The 21,162-nt window shown below is 42.9% G+C and overlaps 1 protein-coding gene across 2 annotated transcripts in view; it reads left to right on the forward strand.

Moving 5' to 3' along the window:
• Positions 1–21,162, forward strand: part of LOC138589285 (serine/threonine-protein kinase WNK2) — a 40,339-nt gene that overhangs the window by 4,129 nt on the left and 15,048 nt on the right. The window contains exons 3-16 of one of the 2 annotated variants that reach the window (XM_069659498.1): positions 9,963–10,135; positions 10,247–10,467; positions 10,561–10,718; positions 12,457–12,545; positions 13,006–13,225; positions 14,774–15,050; positions 15,145–15,260; positions 15,577–16,461; positions 17,088–18,125; positions 18,252–18,290; positions 18,803–18,997; positions 19,197–19,607; positions 20,429–20,749; positions 20,962–21,005. In XM_069659498.1, coding sequence (XP_069515599.1) covers positions 9,963–10,135; positions 10,247–10,467; positions 10,561–10,718; positions 12,457–12,545; positions 13,006–13,225; positions 14,774–15,050; positions 15,145–15,260; positions 15,577–16,461; positions 17,088–18,125; positions 18,252–18,290; positions 18,803–18,997; positions 19,197–19,607; positions 20,429–20,749; positions 20,962–21,005 — 4,187 coding nt within the window. The remainder of the gene's footprint in view (positions 1–9,962; positions 10,136–10,246; positions 10,468–10,560; positions 10,719–12,456; positions 12,546–13,005; positions 13,226–14,773; positions 15,051–15,144; positions 15,261–15,576; positions 16,462–17,087; positions 18,126–18,251; positions 18,291–18,802; positions 18,998–19,196; positions 19,608–20,428; positions 20,750–20,961; positions 21,006–21,162) is intronic. The other variant, XM_069659499.1, reaches the window with a different exon arrangement.

Raw genomic sequence — 21,162 nt, forward strand, 5'->3', positions numbered from 1 at the left:
TTAAGATTGAACTCAAAGTAGTGACGATTGCATGCCTGTGTTGTGCGTGTTTACTCTTTAGTGTGACATGTAGTTGATGCCAGCTTTGCCGAGCTCAGAAAGACAGAGGAGCTTTCTGTGGAAGACCGAGGGAAGGAGATATGACTCTGTGATTTTCCACTGTTTTCCCTTCTTCCAGTGGTCACATGGCTTTTTTGCCCAGAAATTTTAATCTGGTCCGGTGTTTATTCTTTCTAACTCTCTTCCTCCCCCATCCTTCTCTCTCCCTATTTCCTCCCAGCCCCATCTCCTCCACATTTCTGTTTCCGTGCCAGGCTGCTGGCATAACACAGATGGTCCTGGCTCAGGCAAGGATGTTAATCTGAGAGAAAGATGCCTGTTGTGAGTTTTTTCATTGTTGGGAAGAAAGACTTCTTGTGTTTCTGTTTGTTGTTCTATCACTGGAATTTATTTTTTTAAACTTTGGAAACTTCCTGTTTCAGCCAATTGTGTCTGTGAATAGATTTTTATCTCAGTGTTGAACGCTGTGCGCACACTCGCAGACGCAGGGTTTACTTGTGACCTTTTTTTGCAGACTTCTTTGTGGTATTTGGCAGAGAGTTTGTTGTTCTGTAGATTAATCTGGTTCTCAGCTAGTGAATGCAGAGTTGGCAGTGATGTGAAGCTGCCCGTCTCTTGAGTGTTTGCTGTAGATTTGAGCTTCTTGAACCAAACAGACCCAGCAAATTTTTGATAGCATGAGTCACTAGGTCAGCATCTTGATTCCAAACGTGATTCTGCTGTAATGGAAGATTAGATTCAGCCATATTATAGGATGGTTATGTTTTTCTGAGCATAGCTTATGGCTGTCTCTTTGGATTAACATGCAAAGTGCTAAAAACAACACCTTCTTGACTGCAAAAGGAAAACAAAGTTGGAGATGCCCAAGTGGGTCATTCATTACAGCCCATTTGGCATAAGAGGCCCTGGGAAGTAGGAGCAGCCAGACCCAGTGGCTGTAGCTAACAATGCCTTGTCAGTGGCCTCATCTTCAGGCATGCCTGAGCTCCTGTGTCACTCCTGCCTGAGGGAAGGAGGACAAGCCTGTTAGAGCCACAGCAATTTGGCCTGTGGTATACAGTAGCACGAACAGGCTTGTTGGAAGCAGGCTGGTTAATGGGATCTAGGACTGCAACTTTCAATTATTTCCTTGATTGATTGAATCCACCGCTGATTTATTGTTTGGCGAATAAAATGCTGGAGAATCTTTCCATTGGCCATCGTACTTTCCCAGGCCAGAGTCCTTGCTTGTGTTGTCTTGTTTTGTCCGAACTCAATGATATAGTTCAGTTCTAAAGTATTGTGCCACTAATGTCCTAGCTATCTGACCTATTGTAATCTTCTGTTCTACCTTTTTTTGACCTTATTACCTTGATAAAAATGGCCTTTGACCTCCCTCACCCCCCCCCCCCCCCCCAATAATAGGAAGTGTCACAACAGCTCATTAGGAATTGTAATCCCTTTTGGAATTTAACATGGGTATTTGTATTAAAAACTCCAGAGAACCTCTGCATCCTCTTTAAGCCTCCTGCTTAGGCCCTTTGGCATGAAGACAAGGGTTAATTTTAATAAATTCACACTCTAGTTGACCTCTGTGTCACTAAGCTATTTACGTAATGACGAGTTGGAGAACAAATGGCCATACTGTAGCACTTGTGTATTAGGAGAAAGCATAAACTGTTAGTTTTACAGCTCATTTCGTATATAAAGCCTCTTAACTTAAAGGACTGTTCAGTAGATGAATAGAGTTTTTCTCTGTAGCTTTAAATAATATCACTGTTGAAATTGTGGTGGTTTGTGTGGCTGGGTGTACATTTGTGTATGTGTGTGCTTAAAGGATGAGGCAAAGGTTGTACTAAGGGTGTGACCTGCTGTACCAAAATGTTCTATTTTTAGAGAAAATGTGCTTAAAAAACTAAGTTAAAGCAAAAGAGCCTTTACTAAAGCATGTTTTGCTACATGTCATAATATTTTGAACTTAATCAGGAAATTGGAAGTACTTAGAAAGCCTTTAATGTATCTCAGTTTTACCAAGCTTATTGTATTTACCTGCGTCAGAGACTTGCTAATGTAAACCTTTGATCATTGAGAAGATGTAATTTGTGGTGAAGTTGCACTGGATTGACTTAGACTAAAAGTATTATGGTCGTATGTTCATAATGAGCATTCTATAAAAAGGCAAAACAATCTGTCATATTCAAACAACAGCCTGATAACAGAAGGCTAAACAACGTGTGTATATAAACAAATTTGTAATTTTTTTTCATACCATGGTCCATGGAGACAGCTTGTGTAGAATAAGAATAAGTGTTATTTCCAAGCAGGTTTTCACACACCAGGTATCTTCCTAGGTATTGTAGTTTAATAGCTGTCACAATAAATGTGTAAGAAAAAAAGAAAGTCAAGTAGTTTCTGTTTTGCTAGTTAACACTAAAGCCTGTTGGTTTGTAGGAGCAGTACTTTGACTCTGCCCATCATCATTGGCTCCCTCCTATTGCAGCATTAACTAGCTATATTTGCTCTATTGTCAAACCTGATTAATTTAAGGAAACTTTTAACTAATGTGAATTAGGATTTTATTGACAAGAACTGCCCGGTGAACATCACTGCTGCCATGCTGTCTTTGTTCCTACAGTAATCTTGCAGTAGTAGATGTTTGGTAGTCCCTTATTTAACACAATCTTCTAATGTTATTACTGATTTCCTGGATGAGTTTTGTTAAAGAGAGCTGGCAGATTTTAAATTCTCTATGCAGGAAAGCCCCTTGTCCCGATTTGCCTTTGTTGTGTTTCGTCTGGGTCAGGGTATTTTGCTGAATCAAGGCTGTCTCTCTGGCTCTGTGCCCCCACACTGCAGCGGCTGATAAAATGGTCAAGGGGAGGGGGGGTTGGCCAAGCCCCGAAGTTCGGCTCAGGACATCTCTACTAAGCACGCCACTTTTCTGTGCCTTGTCTCAGCTCCAACCCTCATCAGCAGTGATGTGGGAAAAGGGGCATATGTGCACGACTACCCACCCTCGACGCTCCCTTTCTGGCCTGCACCAGTCCACACTGACTTCATTAGGCTTTGGTAATTTACATCGGCGTGGAGCACATTTGTGAATATTTGTCTCAAGTTCAGAGCAGCTGGGGTGAATTGCCACCCTGGGTATCATAGCACCACAGCTATTTGTAGCTAACTGTACGAGCTTTTTACAATGGGCAATGAGGGTGTGTTGAAGATGTCACTACCAGCTGTCGTGCCTCACATTCTATTGGACAAACTGGTTTAAGTTGCTTTCTGTCCTCTTTAAAGCCTCGTTGATAAATGAGAAATGCAAAGGCTAAGAAGACATGGCCGTTTTTATCTTTGCTGCTTTACTATAATTCATAAAATGACTCATATTGTCATTTATGATTTGGCATCTGTATTAAAAGTCTGATTAATCTGATTAAACAAGATGTAGTTTTAGCACTTTAGAAAATTATAGTATCAAGGAGACCGGTGGGTACTATCTCAGTGACTGACTGTGTTTGTTAGGTTCTGTGCATCACTAGAGAGGGTTTTGTTGAAGGGAACACCAAGGTTTCCCAGACTGTGGTTTATGCAAGAGGGTGAGCCACTCAGATTTGGTTTAAGGTTTCAGCATTTGCCTTTAATCAGTTCAGTAGACGACAGCATGAACATTATCACCTATTGATTATGTGGAAGCTCCTGTGTTAAATAGTGCCTCTGCTTTTCCCTTGTAGTTAAGGCTTTGTTTCAAAGAAATGGATTAATTTCTAAAATCACTCTGCTGTGTTTCTGTAACGATAGGAAGGAGACCAGTTTCTCAGTCTTTTTCTGTTTGACTGTATCTAGTTTTAGAAGATTGGAGTCCTGCCAATACATTGGCTGGCCTGTTTTATCAGCAGATACTGTCTTTAGTGCTGAAAAGATAAGTCGAGAAATCAATTAGTCAAATCTAATTGCGAAAATGCAAAACATTCTTTGCTTCCTTTCAGCTTTTCCCGGGTTTATGTTGTTAATGGCTATTTTCCAACAGTCCAAAATCCAAATATATTCAATGTAAATGCATCAGCTTGGGCTTTTTGAACTTATTAGGGCAATTTTCCCTTATTTTCTCGTGAACAAATACATTTTAATTAATTTTATTTCATTAGTTTCAGCCCTTATGCTTATAGGGGATGAATCCATTATCTAAGTATTGGCTTACATGAAACTAAACTTGAACTGTTATCCTATTTTGTTACAGTCAGTTTAATTTTTAAGTTAAACTTTAAGATATCCTTTACCTCACTGAATTTGTGTCTCCATAAAACATCGGCGAAAGTTGAAGGATCCTTCTTAAGAAGATCTTACCACAAGTGTATAAAAGGAAATTGCCTGTGAAATCAGCCAGTCAGGCCCTAAACAAAGATGTGATAAGTCTGTTGTCATGGCCGTTGCATAAGCGGCATTAGTCTTTTGAGGAGGCATGTGTGTAATCAGAATTTTTTGTTTCTTTGTCTCTGAGTCAAAGAACAGTTTGTTTGTCAGCCTACGCATTTAGTTGATGACAGAAAAGAGGTTTATAGGAGGTTTGAATGCCCTAATCCACATTGGCTAACTCCCTGTCACAATCAGCCAGACACACTCATACACTTAAACACCCATGTAACAAACACAAGTGCCTTTCACTGTGGTCCACTTACAGTTCAATTTAGTCATAAGTGCATATCTGACATAATGCTTTGTTGTTGTTCCTGTTTTATTTCTGTTGACTAAGGCTGCTGGGGGTGTGGTTGTGTCATGCATCTCCTCCTCCATAGTTTCTCCTCAGCTCACTCCCTTCACACCCATAACAGCAGTAAGTAATTTGGTCACAGGCTGGTTTTATCAGTATTATTTTATTATTAACACAGAGACCTATCTCCCTCAACAGTGTTCCTGTCTTTTAGGCTCCTCCTTGATAAGGCCAGGTGTTACATGCACATTTTTGCTCTCCTCTTTGCACCATCAAGCTCTTCCATGCTTTAAATATTATACTGTGCCACCCTGAGTACACCCAAGCTGTGCTAATTGGCACACTAGCAGAGTGCCTGCATGTCAGGTGGGGTAACACTGAGTAGAGGTAATAGAGTGACGAGCACAGCTGCGGGCAAAAAGCTCCTGCAGTCCTGACTGATGGGACAAAAATTCAGCTGCGGGCAGTCTTCTGGCTCATGGCTCACCCTGCACCAGCTTTTGTTAAGGCAGCGGAAGCACTGCATTGGTCATCTGACTATTATTGGGGGTGGGTGCAGAGGATGGCTGGGTGGCCAAGTCATTTAGCATACCTCCTTCAACCTGGCAACCAGTATTCTGTCCAGTTATTCCAAACAACATTATTGTTGAAATATCTAATTAGGCTGTGGATAGGACACAGATTTAGGGCTGGAGTTCTGTCTTGCACGGAGTCAGTAAAGCATGACATTATGGTTGCGACTGAACCTTAGCTTTTATTGTAGTGTAACTAAACTATACAAAGGCCTGGTGGCTCTGTGGTTTCAGTGTGGCCTGCTGCATGTGTGTTTGAGTAAAACAAATCTTTAGTGGTTTACCTTTTCATGCCTTAATGATTTCAACAGTCTGGTTTAAGTTTGTTTTACTTCCTGAGGAGAAATATTTTCTTTCTTAATCTCTTAAGCCAAATGTTGTCACACATATTACGTACTCTGGGGTTTGCTGTCTAAGTTAAATAGTTAACGTTATTTAAATATAAATCTCTGTCACACTTCTGCTACTAAGCCCAAATGATGCTAATCTGCTCATTGTTAACCAAGGATCAAGATGCGGCCATTTTAATGGGGGAAAGAGGAAATTGTAATTAGGAGCACAAAGCTGTGGTGAGAACCCAGATTGATGTTTTGAGTGTGTAATTTGGCTTTTGTAATTAGGACTGATGCTGAAACCTGTTACCCTCCAAAGAAGTTTACTTCCCTTGTTTTGGATCTTAACGGATTACTGATTTTAGAGATTTAAATACAAGGTAGAAACTGTGAACTATTCTGGCCTCATCAGGGCTACTTTAAGAATATGGAACACTAGAGAAAGATTTGATGATGTCTAGATGGTGACTTGGGTCAGCTGCTTGGTCATTTTATAGACTCATCTGGGCCAATGTCCAAAAACAATACGGTCAGAAGATGCCTGTTATCTTTGCCTCTGTGTTTTGCTGCAGGCCTTTTCATCACATTATAGAGGGAACTTTACCGGGGCTGAAAATAATAATCCAGTTCTATCAAATTTTTGTGAGTGTGCCAAGTGAGGCAGATGGTTATTTTATCATTTATAAAGTTAGCAACACACAAACAGATAATTCATCAATTTGGATTCAAATATTTTATAATTTCTCTCTTTCTTTCCTGGCTAAGGGCTTGTGTAAGATTATTCACACCTTTAATTTGGGGTATCTAATTTCAGTTATGGAAATGAGGAATCCATCTTGGTAAATGTCATGACTAACCTTTTTTGCATTTCTAAATCAATTTATGGCCGAAGCTGTTTGTGTGTGTGAGTGTTGTGTTTGATGAGAGATGGGAGGAAGTGTTAATAATATATTACCCTTGAGTTTTTCGGCTTCAGACTTCATGTTTATAAAGTTTTCTCTGCTTGCGAACATTGTCAGCATCCATCACTCACTTGTGTGAGTGTGTCAGATGTCTCTTGGATTGATGCTCCAGAGAGGCGGCTTGCCTCAACACTCTTTTGCCCGACAGCTCCCCCTCTACTAGGGGCAATTGGATTCTATTAGAGGATAATCAATAGAAGGCACTTATCCTGCTAAAGCCCCCTGTGGCACTCCACAAAATTTCTGTGCAAAAAAAAGTGGCACCCGTAGGAAAAATTGGCTGCGTCATTCGGTTGTGAGTGAAGCAATGTTTTGACTCACCTTTCTAAACACAACTGTGCCTGCACTGTGTGTTTGTACACATAATTATTATTTTGCATGTTTAATCATAAGTTGTTTTTGTTAATTGCGCTTCTGTTCATTCCTGAAACTCCATTTAATCAATCAATCTATCATTAGTACGACTGTTTGCTGGAGAGCTATATATTCCACAACTATAGGCCCATGAACGATGCTCATTGTTTGACGGATTTATTTTGTGTTATTTGTGTTTCCTTGCTCTCTGCAGGAGTTTGATAGGCAAATAATCAAGCCTTATTAGCGAAGCACATTACATTACACTGATTAGCTTCCATTCTTGTTTGCCTTGCACATTCTCCAATATTCTAAGATATCCATGTTTCACAGGCTAAGCAATGACATGGCAGTTTCTTTGTCAGGATTTTGCAGTACTCAAACTGTATTGTTGAACCAGTGGGCAGCTAAATTCGGGCACCTTTAGGTAGACCTGGCTTGGAATTTCGTTGTAAGGCAGCTGAAGTGATACCATCTTCGTACATGCATACCGTACATTCTGTAGCATAGGTAGGCTCAGTGTAATCCAGACTAAGGCAGTGTTTGTTCTTCCCATGGAGTTATATGTACTATACATAGCTGATTTTGTATGAATATCTGAGAAGTAGGCAGCAAGAGCCTTTTATATAAAACAAAACATCTCCTCTAACTGGGAGCTCTATCTGAGAATCTAACGATAGCCATCTTGTTACAATCAAGGCACATTCTTCTTAGATGGACTGTATGCACCACAGACAACATGTGACATAAGGCCAGGAATTTGATTTGAACACATACCTTGCAATTACATGCTGTATTAGCCTGCCAAGTTCCCAGGACCAGTATTATAATCTATTACCTGGTCCCTCTGTGTCCAAAGCCCCCGTGTTTCGACACTTATTCAGATATTTTTGTGTTGCAGTATGAGCTAACAGAGAGAGCTGTGGAACTAATTGTCAGCAGAGTGCAGCAAATCTTTATAAATTGCTTCCTGCTAATGTCACAATCTATGTTTCTGTACTGGTGTATGGTTTTCTTTGTGTGCGCTTAACCTCGCCTGGGCGGCTCCACAATCTGCCGCAGATAACTGAGCCTTTTCTTAAGCCTGGTGTAAAGTGCAGGCTTGAAAAGAGTCTGAAAACATACAAACATGCACACACAATCACAAGACGATCTGTTTGCTGCATTGCTTCGATTTCAAAAGTAATGTAAAAATGAGTCACACTAGTACATCCATCACATTTTCTTTGAAGCAATTAATGAGTCTCACATATTGATGCGTCTGGGATATCTTTTGCCTGGTGTGTGTGTGTGTGTATGTTTGTGTGTGTCCTGGGAGTCGCATTCTTCTAGTGGCTCAGTTTGCATATGTATCTGTCTGTGTATCTCGCTATGCTGTGCACAAACACCTCTAAGCCTACATGTGGCTTCTGAATTATGCACATACCCCAATGTCTGCTGAAGGGCAAAACAGAAGAGGGAGGGCAAATGGAGGTGTGTTTGGGGTGGGGTGGGGTAGTTATTGGGACTTAGGGAACACTGTGTTGGGGGTAAGGGGGTTGTTTAGGAAAAGCAGCAGGATTCCTGAAAGATGAGAGCAGAGGTGATGAGGAGAGGAGGAAACAGGGTATGCAGTAAGGGAGGAAAGCTGCAGTGCCCAAGGGTTAAAATTTGCTTCAAGCTCTCTCTCCTCCCTCACTATCTCTCCCTTTTGACCTGTGTTTTAGGTAAACTTCGGTCCATGTGCAGCAAGGAGCACTTGGGGATAACCCAGCCCAACTTGGGCGGCCCAGCCCCAGCCTTGCATTGCTCAGCTCGCCTCAGTAGAAAGGGTTCTCTGCAGAACTGAATTATTCATGGGCCGTTAGAAGAGTGCAGTGAAAATCCCCACCCCCCACACACTTGCACACAAAACCTGATATGCCACATTCACACACACACACACACACACACCATGCTTTATACATCTTCCGGTCCGCTCTTCAACAAATTGCATCACATTGCACTGAGCTTCGTTGTTAATCACGTAGGTTATTCAGGCTGATTTTGTAGTTGCTTCATTGTTTCATCTCACAGGACTTCACTGTGGTTGAATAATTAAATGGATTAGATCTCGCTAAGTTGTGTTCATTGCATTCCAACGTCTGTGTCATCCGTCTCTTTGAGGGGTGGGGTCGTGCTTCGAGTCCATGCTCAGTGCTGACTGTACGTTTATGCGCGTCTGTTACGTAAGTCTATGCTGTGGTGGTTAAAGAAAGGCTGTAAGAAAAACACTTGGCACTACCTAGAGCAAGGTGCTCTCAGAGTGGGGTCCTCCTCACAGAGAATTTGAGAGGGAGCGGTTACCAAAGATGTGTTTGTGTGTGTGCGGGGGATGTTTGGATATAGAGGAGGGAGTGGCTGGTGTTAGGGGTGCAGAGAGGGAGACAGATTGCAGATATGGGGGGAGGGGGGAGTAAAGGTAGTGGATGAGAGAGTGAGCAAGCAAGCAAGCAAGTGAAGGAGGTGAAGGAGATGAAGAAAGATGGAGGAGATCGATGACACATAACCTTTAGCCGCAGTGTGTAGTGGGTGGGACCATGTTGATGAGTGGGCTCATTCTCTCTCCAGAGTCAATGCGTTTGTCACGTTTTTAATGTCTCCTTACACGGCTAAACAAGAAGTCACTTATGACTGGTATTATACATAGAATATACTTGAAATATCAAACACATGCATGATATTTAGTATGAATCTTGTTACTGCTCAAGAAAGCCACTGATCTGGATTCTTCCCACACACACAAATTGCTGACTGCCGTTAGCTTTGATGTACATATGGTCCAATTAGAGATGTGTATATGGCTCAAAGACTGACACTAACCCCACTCTCACTCACTGTTTTTCCTGGATGCATGATTAAAAATCCAAGCTGACGTCCTCTTCCATCTGGCTGTGCACATATGATAGAATAAGTATGTTATCATTAGGGCTTCATGTTATTTATGTTGTTCCCGCTGCATCTGTTGTCTTTTCTCTAGGATCGCAAGCTGTCGAAAGTGGAACGTCAACGCTTTAAGGAGGAAGCGGAGATGTTGAAGGGTCTTCAACATCCCAACATTGTCCGTTTCTATGACTTCTGGGAGTCACCTGTGAAAGGAAAGAAGTGCATTGTATTAGTAACAGAGCTTATGACGTCAGGAACACTAAAAACGTAAGTAATTCAATGACAAAAAGCACATTTAAGCCTTTTAACTTGTCCACAAATGTAAGCCTTTCTTTGTCTTACTGAAATATTATATTGCGTCTCTTCTCCTTCCCACAGCTATCTAAAGCGTTTCAAGGTAATGAAGCCCAAGGTGCTGAGGAGCTGGTGCCGACAGATCCTGAAAGGCCTTCACTTTCTCCACACCAGGACCCCTCCCATTATTCATAGGGATCTCAAATGTGATAATATCTTTATCACTGGACCTACAGGCTCGGTCAAAATAGGGGATTTAGGACTGGCAACTCTCAAGGCGGCTTCCTTTGCTAAGAGTGTCATAGGTGTGAGACTTTAAAATGTAACTTGACAGATAAATGTGTCTTATAGTAACAAGTTGCTGACTTATCCATTTGACACTCTTCTTCTCTCTTCAGGAACACCAGAGTTCATGGCTCCAGAGATGTATGAGGAACACTACGACGAGGCTGTGGATGTCTACGCCTTTGGGATGTGTATGCTTGAGATGGCCACCTCAGAATACCCCTACTCAGAGTGTCAGAATGCTGCTCAGATATACCGCAAAGTCACTAGTGTGAGTCCTGACCCTGAACATTTTTTCATTCTGTGTAAAGTTGAGATATTATAGCTATACGTATATTATAGCTAATATTGGACTAAGAGCAGGCTTTGCAGAGACAAGTTTAGTAGCTCCAAATTACTACCCACTAGAATTACTACATCATTCATTGTACAGACAAAACAGGGCCTGCAGTAACTTTGTGTTAGCCATCAAACATGCTGTACAACAACTCTTAGCCGATACATGAAGCTATAATTTGAATTATGTATCAGAATTCAAATATCAATAACAACTTTTTATTTTATTGTTTTACAAATATTCCCTTCATTCTTTTAGCCATAGTGGTATTCTATAATTTAGCTTCCAAAGTGTCAACAACAAAACTTTTTCATGCCCCAGTCTTCTAAAAAAAGACTCTTATTGTAGCCTGCACTTTGTAACAATTTAGGGTCATGCTTAGTGATCCTGTAAAAGTTGACAGTAATGTCGGGGAAGTTTTTAGCTACTTCACCACATAAGTCCAGGGAGTTTTTTAATTGCAGCGATAGAGCTATAGTACCCGATCTGCAGTGTTTTTCAGCTAGATGTATCCTCATCCTTGAATTTCTTGGGTGAAGAATCTAATGAGCCATATGGTGTCACAGAGGGAGTCCAAATCTGCTTTGTTTTTTAGACAAAGCCTAAAGGCTGTATTCCATTCTGTTTCACTGAGCATGCCTCTGATAGCAAAGCATACAGCAAACTGTTTTTAGATCAGGGGGTGTCTAAAGTCATGATAGACTTCCGGATTTGATAAAGAGTATTGATTTTCCACTCCTGAGACTTGGCAGGGTTGGACTCAGAGATGTCTCTTTCACCTGCTGTAAAAGAAGAGAAGGCCTCCATGCCCATATGAATGGTTGGGCAGTGTCAGTGCAGCTGTCTCTAAATACTGCTCTCTGTATTGTTACAGTATGCATATTAGATTTGCCTGCAGGGACCACTGCAGGATATTAATAGGAGATTGATCAAAGAGAAACCCTGATAGCTTTATACTACTCCCCGAGCACATACAGTGCTGCTGCATAATTGGTAGGAATGATAATTCAGAGGATGCATAAAATTTATATTTTAGATGCAGAAAGTGGCTCTTTTAGGAATTACTGATCTCACGAGTGAGTCAACCCCACAGATAATACTGCATAATGGAGAAAACATCTGTGCAAAAAAATAGCTCTTTGCTCAGAAAATGTAGTACTACTATAAATCCATAAATTAAAAGTGATACTCTAACCAAATCTATTGAGTATCGAACTCCCCATATTGAAAAAAACTGAATATGTCCAAAAAAAACAACTTTTATAACTCTTCTCACTGTCCCTGACCATATATAATCATGGGATGTTCTGAACAGTCAAAGTACAGGCACTGAAGTCAGCTTTGTTATGATTGCAGTTTACAATCAAAATAACAGGAACCAGAGCAAACCCTTTTTAATTATGTTGATACTTTTGTTCTTTTTGGAATCCACTGAAAGTGACATGGATAAGAGCTGACCACAGCTGCCATCCTATGTCAAGGATGACAAGCCTACAGGGCGTGAGTGTATGCCGTGTAAATTATAAGATTCGGGGTGGAATGTCCTAAAAAAAAAAAAAAAAAAAAAGACAAGCTCTCTTTCCTTTGTTTTTCTCCTGTCATTACTTTTCATCGACACAGTATCCTTTCATGGCGTGACCTCAGCATTTTGTTTATATTTCCTTTTCCTCAGGGAGTGAAGCCAGCCAGTTACAACAAGGTCATGGATCCTGAAATCAAGGAGATCATTGGAGAGTGTATCTGCCAAAAGAAAGAGGAGCGGTGAGTGACTGTCGCCATCATTGTCCAGTGTCCGGCCAACAATGCCCACAAGGTGCCCTCTCATCTTTCAAGCCATGTCTCTCCTCCCCCGCTTCATTGCGGTGGCGCTGACAGTTGGGCTCTCAGCAGCACTGCAGTCTCCCACCATATCTGCAGGGTGTCTTTCATTTCTGTTACATAATGAGTTTGTGTACAGAGGGGAAAATAACCCTAAATTAGCTTCCAGTGGCTTTTTTATTGAAGCGTTATTGGGTTCAGTGAGTGACTTTGTCTCTGCAGCAAAGGTAATCTTGTGTATTTATGGTATGATTATTTTTTCCAACTTGGCCAGGATGTCCTTGTACCACAGCTGACCATATTGATGCTTATCTTTAATAAATGTCCATTACAGATTTGTGGCATTCGTGTGTGTAATACAAATTTGATACAGAGTCTTCACCATTGGTTTTCCTCCTCTCAGGTACACCATAAAGGACCTGTTGAACCACGCTTTCTTTGCTGAGGACACAGGCGTACGGGTTGAGTTAGCGGAGGAGGATGATTGCAAAAAGGCCTCAATAGCCCTAAAACTGTGGGTGGAAGACCATAAGAAGTTAAAAGGAAAATACAAGGAAACTGGAGCCATTGAGTTCACATTTGACTTGGAGAAGGAGGTCCCTGAGGTTGTGGCACAAGAAATGGTGAGTGAATTCTTAAGGGTACGGTCATATTGATGTGTCATGAAAGTATTTGAACATAAATCTCGATGTGGAATCCTGGGACTTATGCAGATATATCCTCTGCATATTTTACATTTCAGTCATAAGTTCCTTTTTAACCATACTAGTAATGCATTTTACTGTGTAACTCGGCGTGTTCTAGCTGCTCCCATTACTTGTATCTCTTAATCAGGGAATGCACTTGCATGCAGATTGCTGATGATAACTTACTCTGCTCTTCCAGGAACACTGTGATTGCGGTTATGTTTTTTCCTCTTGTTTACATAGTTTTCTCCAGTTTTTCTAGACTGGTTTTATTGCGGGGCCTGTGGGTGTCTTATCGGATGGTCTTCACTGAAGATTTCTCTCAGTGTGGATGCCATGATAATATCCACTAAGAGCCTTTTAAATATCATCTCATCGAACGTTCTGCAGCACCATGAAATTATTTATTGGGATACGGTGATAAAACATACTGAGTTAACACGACTAAACTTCAGCTGGAGAATGTAAACAACATTATTATCTGAAAAAAGTACTACACATAATCAGGGACACTATAAAGCAAAACTTTCATGAGACGGTCAGGGTTATCCTCTCGGCAGAACTATTCAAGAATAGCCTCAAACAAACTTTCATTGAACAGATTAATGTTAGGTCTATATATTGCATTAGGGCTGGGGAGCATCTGCACTGTGTTTTACAAACATGTATGTATACAGTATGCACAGTATGTGCTTGTACATCATGTGACGGTAAAGGAATGGAGGACACTGAGATGTGTCAGCTGAGAGGTCTAAATATAAATCCTTTGATGAAGGTGCATCCTCCCTGAGATTATTATAAAAGAGAAAAAAATTGTTAAACATTCAGCAAATTGATTGATGACAGTGAGTGACAACTTGCTTTTATTTCCTTTTCATTCCCTGTCTCTTGTTTTAACCAATGTCTTCTTTTTCTTTGTTCCTCTATCTCTGTCTCTTTCTCTCTCCCACACATTTTTCTCTCTTTTGTGTTGGGTCTCTCTCTCTGCATTTGTCTGTGCTGTTTTGGCCTTGACCAGGCCTTGAAGCTGTGAAAACAAATCTAAGGCCTCTCAGTAAAAATGAGAGCAGACATGTTGACCAACAGCACAATGAGATTTGAAACGCTGAAGACTTGATTTATCTTTTTTGTCATTAGTATTGAAAGCTATGTAGCCATTTTATACGCAATTTCATGTTCAGTTCTTCCCCTTTCAATTTTTGCAACAAAACTGCATGGCATTTTTTTGTGTGTTCTATGTATTGTCTGCATCAATGTTATTTGCAGATCAGACAGTTCTGTTGTGAACAGTAAACCGAGCTGCTGACAAAGAGAATAGTTCCCCACTGCTCTGATCCCCCTTAAAATAGATTTTCTATTCCTTCCTTTTCTTGCTCCATCTCTCTCCCTCACACGCTCCCCTTTTTTTTTAATGCAACCTCTCTTCTCTCACATGCTCATTCTAAAAATATCCTGGAAGTTACACTCTTTCCCTCTCTTTGTCAGGTGGAGTCTGGCTTCTTCCATGAGAGTGATGCTAAGACTGTGGGAAAGTCGATCAGGGACCGTGTGGCACTGATCAAATGGAGAAGAGAGAGAACAGTGTCTGCTGCAATCGCAGCGGATCAAGGTGAAGGGGGACAGAGGGCCCAGACAATACCATGTCAGGGCATCCCTGCTGGGGCTGCACAAGTAGGACAACCTTTGCTGGAACCAGAAGAGCCAGAGGCAGACCAGCACAACCGGCTGCGTAACCTACCAGCCAGTGCAACCTCAGTGACATGTAAGAGTCTCTGTCCCCCCCCCCCCCCCCCCCAGAAACAAATGAGATTAATCTTTGATTTTTTAATGAGTGCGGGTTTTGTATCACTTTGCAGCAGACAGCACACTTGACAGTGGCATGGGCTCCACTGTGTACTCAGACTCCCACAGCAGCCAGCAGAGTGTCCTCTACCAGTCCCTGCTGGAGCCTATTACTATGGCAACACAGCAGGTCTGTATCAGTAGCATACACACCCAGGTGGGCCATGTACATTCAGATTTATTAAAATACACACACTCTTTGAATGCAGCCCTCGTTCATGTGACCACAGAACTGAACGCAGGCACTGAATCCATACACTGAAAAACAATCCTCTCCTGCTCACACAATACACATACACATTTACATTGTCATGCACATTACATGCAATTGATTTCTCAAGCAGGCATGTTCATTCTCATCTCATCATATGTTCTCCTTTTGATTTGGTTATGGACCCTTTATTTTGAGTAACATGTGTTTTGCTTTTGGGTTGCTTCTCGATCAGTGCCAGAGTGGTAGCCCTTTTCTGACAGATCGACCTCGCTCCTGTGAAAAGGGGGAAGTGTGGGGGGCAACGCTGAGCCCAGAGCTCAGGACTCGTTTGAGAGCTGCAGCCCGGAGAGGAAGTGCCCCTGTCATTGACACTCATGGGGCAAACCACATTGCCCAACTCTATGCTCGTTCTATTCACTCTCAGAGATCAATCAGTCCAACCCCCACAGTACCAGAAAACCAGTCAGCACTTAACCCCTCTGATCAGTCAGAGGCTGAGGATATGCACTCTCCCCAGGGTGCTCTACCAGTGCTGCAGGTCTCCCCCGTCTGTCCATATTCTGAGTACCGCCGCCTTAGTGACACCAGCATCAGACCTTTGTCAGAGGTCACCAATGAGAACTTAACACCACCTGCGCAAGGTGGACGCAGACACTCTGACCTTAGTAGTCTTTTGAGTCTAGCCTCTCATCACAACCACCATGTTGCAATGCATAGAAGCCAAGTGTGCCACGCCTGCCTCTCTTTGCTTCTTCTGAGGTCACGAGAAGGCAGCCACCGCCGTCCTTCTGTTGTCACGCCAACACACCTCTGCCCATGTGACTTGAGACAGCACCTGTCCTGTGGTGGGACCAAGAACACCCCTGGTTCTGATTTCTCACTGCTTCAGCAGTCCCTGTTCAAAATAATCAGTCGCAAAGCAGCCCCTTGTCAAACCACAGCCGCCCAAGCCTCCATGCTGCACTCCTCAGCTGCCCACAGACCTTCTTGCGATGGAGACAACAGCCCGAAGAGCCGTCTCCGGAGTGGCAGTTTGGTTGGGGACCAAGAGCACATCCAGGACTGCGAGGATAGATTCTGTGCCAGAGAGCAGCAAGTTACCAGGGCTGTGGGAGTGGTAGGTCATAATAGCAGACACACCGCTTTAGTTGGCCATTTGGGTTCAACACCTGCTTAACTTACTTCTGCCAGACTTTAATAGTTATGGCATTATTCTGCATGGAGCTGGTCTGATCTCCTGTCCACTGTCTGAGTGTTGCTGCCTGCATAGGCCTACAGAGCTGACCGTCCTGTTAAAAATAACAAGCTTGCTCCTGTCGGAGGACAATGGCACAATCTCTAACAGACTATATTTCCCTGCTGATTAACCAATCCCCTCTAGAACTGACCCAGATTTTAACATTTTTCTTTTCTGCTTTACTGGCCCAATGCTACTGCTCTCTTGCTCCCTAGCTTGCCTTGGATACATGGCTTCTGATTGAAGGAGAAGGGGCAGCTGTCTGATCTCCCGTCCCTCTACCTCTTCGACCATTTCTCCCTTATGTTCTTATTTTAGCACCCACCTATCACCGCCTGCTCATTGTTAAAACAGATGTTTCATTAACTTATTTTTATCCCTCATCCTCTCATTATACTTGCATCCTGTATGAGTTCATGTAATGGGCACACTTTTGTAGGATTATACCCTTGACCGATCCACTCACAAGATGGTCTTATATGAATTTATCTTTTTTGTGTCCTTAGGCTGGTTCGGCAGGGCACCAGAGTCAACCATCTGTCCAAGGTCTGCCCTCTTCCAGCGCAGCAGTGCACACACCACTGCAGTATCTCCAGCCGGGACACAGCTACCCTACCGCTCCATATGCTGGCCAACACAGTGCCCCCACACTGGATCCAGCTAGTCTGTGTTCAGTCAACATCCAGCAGGCTAGCTTCACACCTCAAAGTGTGCAACAGGTGCAACAGGCCCAAGCTGCAGCAAGTATTTCAGCATCAGCCGTGCCACAACATGTTGCACAGAGCTACCAAGCTCAAGGCCTCCAACAGCAGCAGGCAGCAGCCGCAAACTCTCTGACTTGCCCTTTGAATGTCCAACAAACTTGTCAAAGCTGTGTGGCCCCAGCTCAACAACAGACTCATTCTGCAGCAGGATATCCTAGTTCAGTTCTGCAACAGACTGCAGCACAGCAGCCAGCACAAAGCTATCCTGTTGCATCTGTAGCCCCAACTATGGTAGCCACAGCCCAGTGTCATTCTGCACAAGCTCCTAGCGCACTGCAACAGATTCAAGCCGCAGTCAAACTGCCAAGTCAGCAGTCTGGTCAGAGCTCCCCCACACCAGCACTTTACAGCCAACAAATACCCATTCAGCAAGAGCACCACCAGCCCTTACTGCAAAACACTCAGTCCAATATACAACTAACGCATCATGCTGGGCAGGCTTATATTCAGCCTCAGCTGCAGCATAGCCAAGAAACTCTGCATTCTCTACACCAACATATGGCACAACAGCCTACCCAACATTCTCAGAGTTATCAGTCTCCTGCTCATCAACAAGTGCACACCCCACCTTTACAGAAGCACAGTCAGACGGCGGCAGTACCACAACAGAACCAGGATGTAACCCAGTCTACAGTTCAGCAGGTTCAGAACACAGCTCCTCAACCTTATCCTACAGCTACCCAAGCTGTGCAGGTTGCAGCCACGCGCCAGGGTCACCCTGCTGCAGGTCTACCTGCACAGTCTACTGCTGCTGCACAGATCTATGGAGGAGCTAACCAGGTGAGTGTAGAGTGTTGATGATTATTATACATTACATTGTAGCAAGGCAGCGCACAACGTGCCCTAGTTTTGAGTTAATGTTTGTTTTTCCTCCTCTGACCTCGCCCTATTTTCATTTCTCATCAGTTTCAACCCTATCTTTGTGCCGCTGCTTTCCTGAATCAGGTAGAACGCTTTTGCCTAAAATCTCTTGTCACTGTGTGAGGGATAGGAAATAATAAACTGTTAATATTGTTATTCATGGCAATGCTAGGGTTGGAGCTACTCATAATATGGTGCCTGGTTTTGATTTGGTGCTGCTGAATTGGAAGCAGCTGTGTTGGTGGACATTAGGTGAATGAAAAAAATGAGCAGTCCAATAAACAGGAATTTCCTCGGACAACAGCCAACAGAGAGATAATGGAAACGGTAATGAAAACCATAACAGTGGTTTTAACTGCTGCATCCGCCTACCCTCCTGGGCCTGCTCTGCGTCTGTCTCTGCACAGTGCTCTAGCATGTGCAGAAGATTCAGACCAATTCCAGACTTAGGGTCAGGATGGAAATTATGAGCTATTCTGATCTGGGTCAATAGCAGGAAATGCAGACTTCCAAACTGAGAGATGAAACTCGAATCCCTTCCATTATTGACCTACCTCCCTTTTTTCCCCCACTCTGCTCTTCATGTTCTTCTGCAGAACATTTCTGCTGGTCAGAATATTCCTCAGCTCGGACGAGATGGACAGGGCTTTGGGCAGAATCTTAACCAGTCAACTTCCGGTGTGCCACCTCAGGCACTTCCTCCACAACAGTCACTTGCTCAGGCTGCTGTCCACCAACAGCTCCAACCTCTGCAGATTTCAAACTCTCTACCAGCAACACATTCAGCCCAGGTATTGTCAGTCGGTTTCAACAGCTTTCACAGATATCTGTTCTGCTTTCTTATTCTTGCTGAGACATACAATAATTTCTTAGTTATTGTATGCCTCAGCAGTTTTTTCTAGCTTGGGTTATGCTTTGATTATGTTGAATCTTTGTTCTCTAGATTATTTGATTTTCCTCTGCTTCTTCCCCTTTATCTTTTCCCTTCAGTTTCCTTCACAGTATCCCACAGTCCAGGTGGTGGCAGCTGAGACTGACTGTGAATCCTCCTACCCTCACTCGCTTACTGCCCCTCACCCTTCAACCTCCCCTTCTCTTAATCACATGTACCTTTCTCCCGGACAGACTCTCCCTTTGACTCCTTCTGTCTCCCCACTGTCTCCTCTGCACATTGAAAACACTTTAGTTTCGCCCATCCCAGTGTCCCTCATAACTTCCCCGTCACATGTGCTGGGTAAGATGGGACCCACGTCCCCACAGCACCAAAGTGTTAGGTCTGAAATATCTCAATCGCAACCTGCATTTATATCAGCTCTAACCGCCCACCCCATACACACACACACGGCCCTGTCCCAGAACACACACCCTCCTACAAATGGCAGCACTCAGCCTCTGATACAGGTAATTATAATGGCTGCAATAGAGCACAGATGTTTACCAAGAGGGTGTGACCTGGAACCTTTGATTGTGATGATATCTGTCAGAATACTTTAAAGTCTATCTTTGCATCACACAACCTTTTGTTTGAACAATCACTGTGCTGTTTCTCTGTAGATGAAAGATTATGGACTTTTATATGTCAAATCAATTTAACAATGTAGCTTAAAAAATACTTCAGTGTTTGCTGATTCGTGTCAGTATTTTCCTCACAGAGTTTACTAGGGTAGACCACCCAGGTATATTAACAGCCGCCAAAACATACAGCATATTGGGTGACCAATTTAAGTATTTAGTTATTCTTATTACAAAGAGGATGACGCCGTCCACAATCCATTAATTAGTGTAACTTTTCCCTCTCTAGACCTTGCAAAGGCCTCCTTTTTGCGAAAAGGGTCTGCAAACGTGTTCTGCAGAGAAACACACACACACACACACACACACACACACACACACAGAAACATCCTCTGGTACTTCCCTCCTGGAATGCATGATTGCATCCTTTCCTGTTTTAATATAGACCTGCTCATGTGTAAGCTTGTAATTAGTGCAGAGATCATTTTGTACAACACTGCTTTAAATCGTTCCGATCCCCTATTTTTGTTATGTTATTATGCATACTGTTTGTCATAGACGAATATTCTGTAGACTATTATGCTTATCAATGAACAGCATTACAGAAAAAAGTAAAATATCTCAATGTCTGTCTTCCAAAATAACATAATTTATAATAATAATAATAATAAATATGAAGATGTTAATGTGCATTTTGATGTCTTTTATAGCAGGTATCCCAGCAGGCCCTGGTCAGCCATCCTGAGCTTGTACCCTCTGCTCAGCTCCCCCAGCCTGCGGTCTTCTCCTCACCTGTGCACAACGGATCAGACCCTGGCACAGCCACCACTTCTGCCCAGCTGGACAACAAGAACCAATGCCAGCTGCCCCCGCAGGCTCAGAGTCAGGTTCAGAGCCAGATTCCTGTGCTGCAGCACTCTGACTCTCAAAGAGCATCATCAGGGTCTGCCAGTTCCGGTCTGACTCAGCAGAAACAGCTCAGTACTCTCACAGGAGCTGCAAGTCAGGCTCCAGCTGAGACAAACACAGAGGTATGAACACGTGACTTAATCAAACACTCTCTAGTTCTCACTTGTTATGTCTTCTTCTGCCAAGGTTGTTTTGCAAAGATACCTGTGCACACACAGCGTGTGTCACTGTAACTCTTCTCAGACCCTGCCAATCTGAAATGAAACACCTAATCCATGTAACACTCACTTATTCAGTCTCTGGTTGTGTGTTTCTGTATTTGTTCTGTCTGTAGGATCAAGCTGCAGAGAAACCCAGTGGAGGACATAGCTATGACAGGTACAAGCCTATTTCCCCTCAGCTGTCTTTACAGGGGACAAGTCAATGACTGTAATCGTAAGAAATGCATATTGGATGAGAGTTATCTCAGGTGCTGTCAAATAGACATTAATCCTTAGAGCAACATTCTGCCTGATGAGCTGTGACGTGAAAAGTT

This window comes from Semicossyphus pulcher, unplaced genomic scaffold (genome assembly GCF_022749685.1).
Source record: "Semicossyphus pulcher isolate SPU_LCO1_2020_fin unplaced genomic scaffold, fSemPul1.0.p SCAF_13, whole genome shotgun sequence".
NCBI classification, from domain to species: Eukaryota; Metazoa; Chordata; class Actinopteri; order Labriformes; family Labridae; genus Semicossyphus; species Semicossyphus pulcher.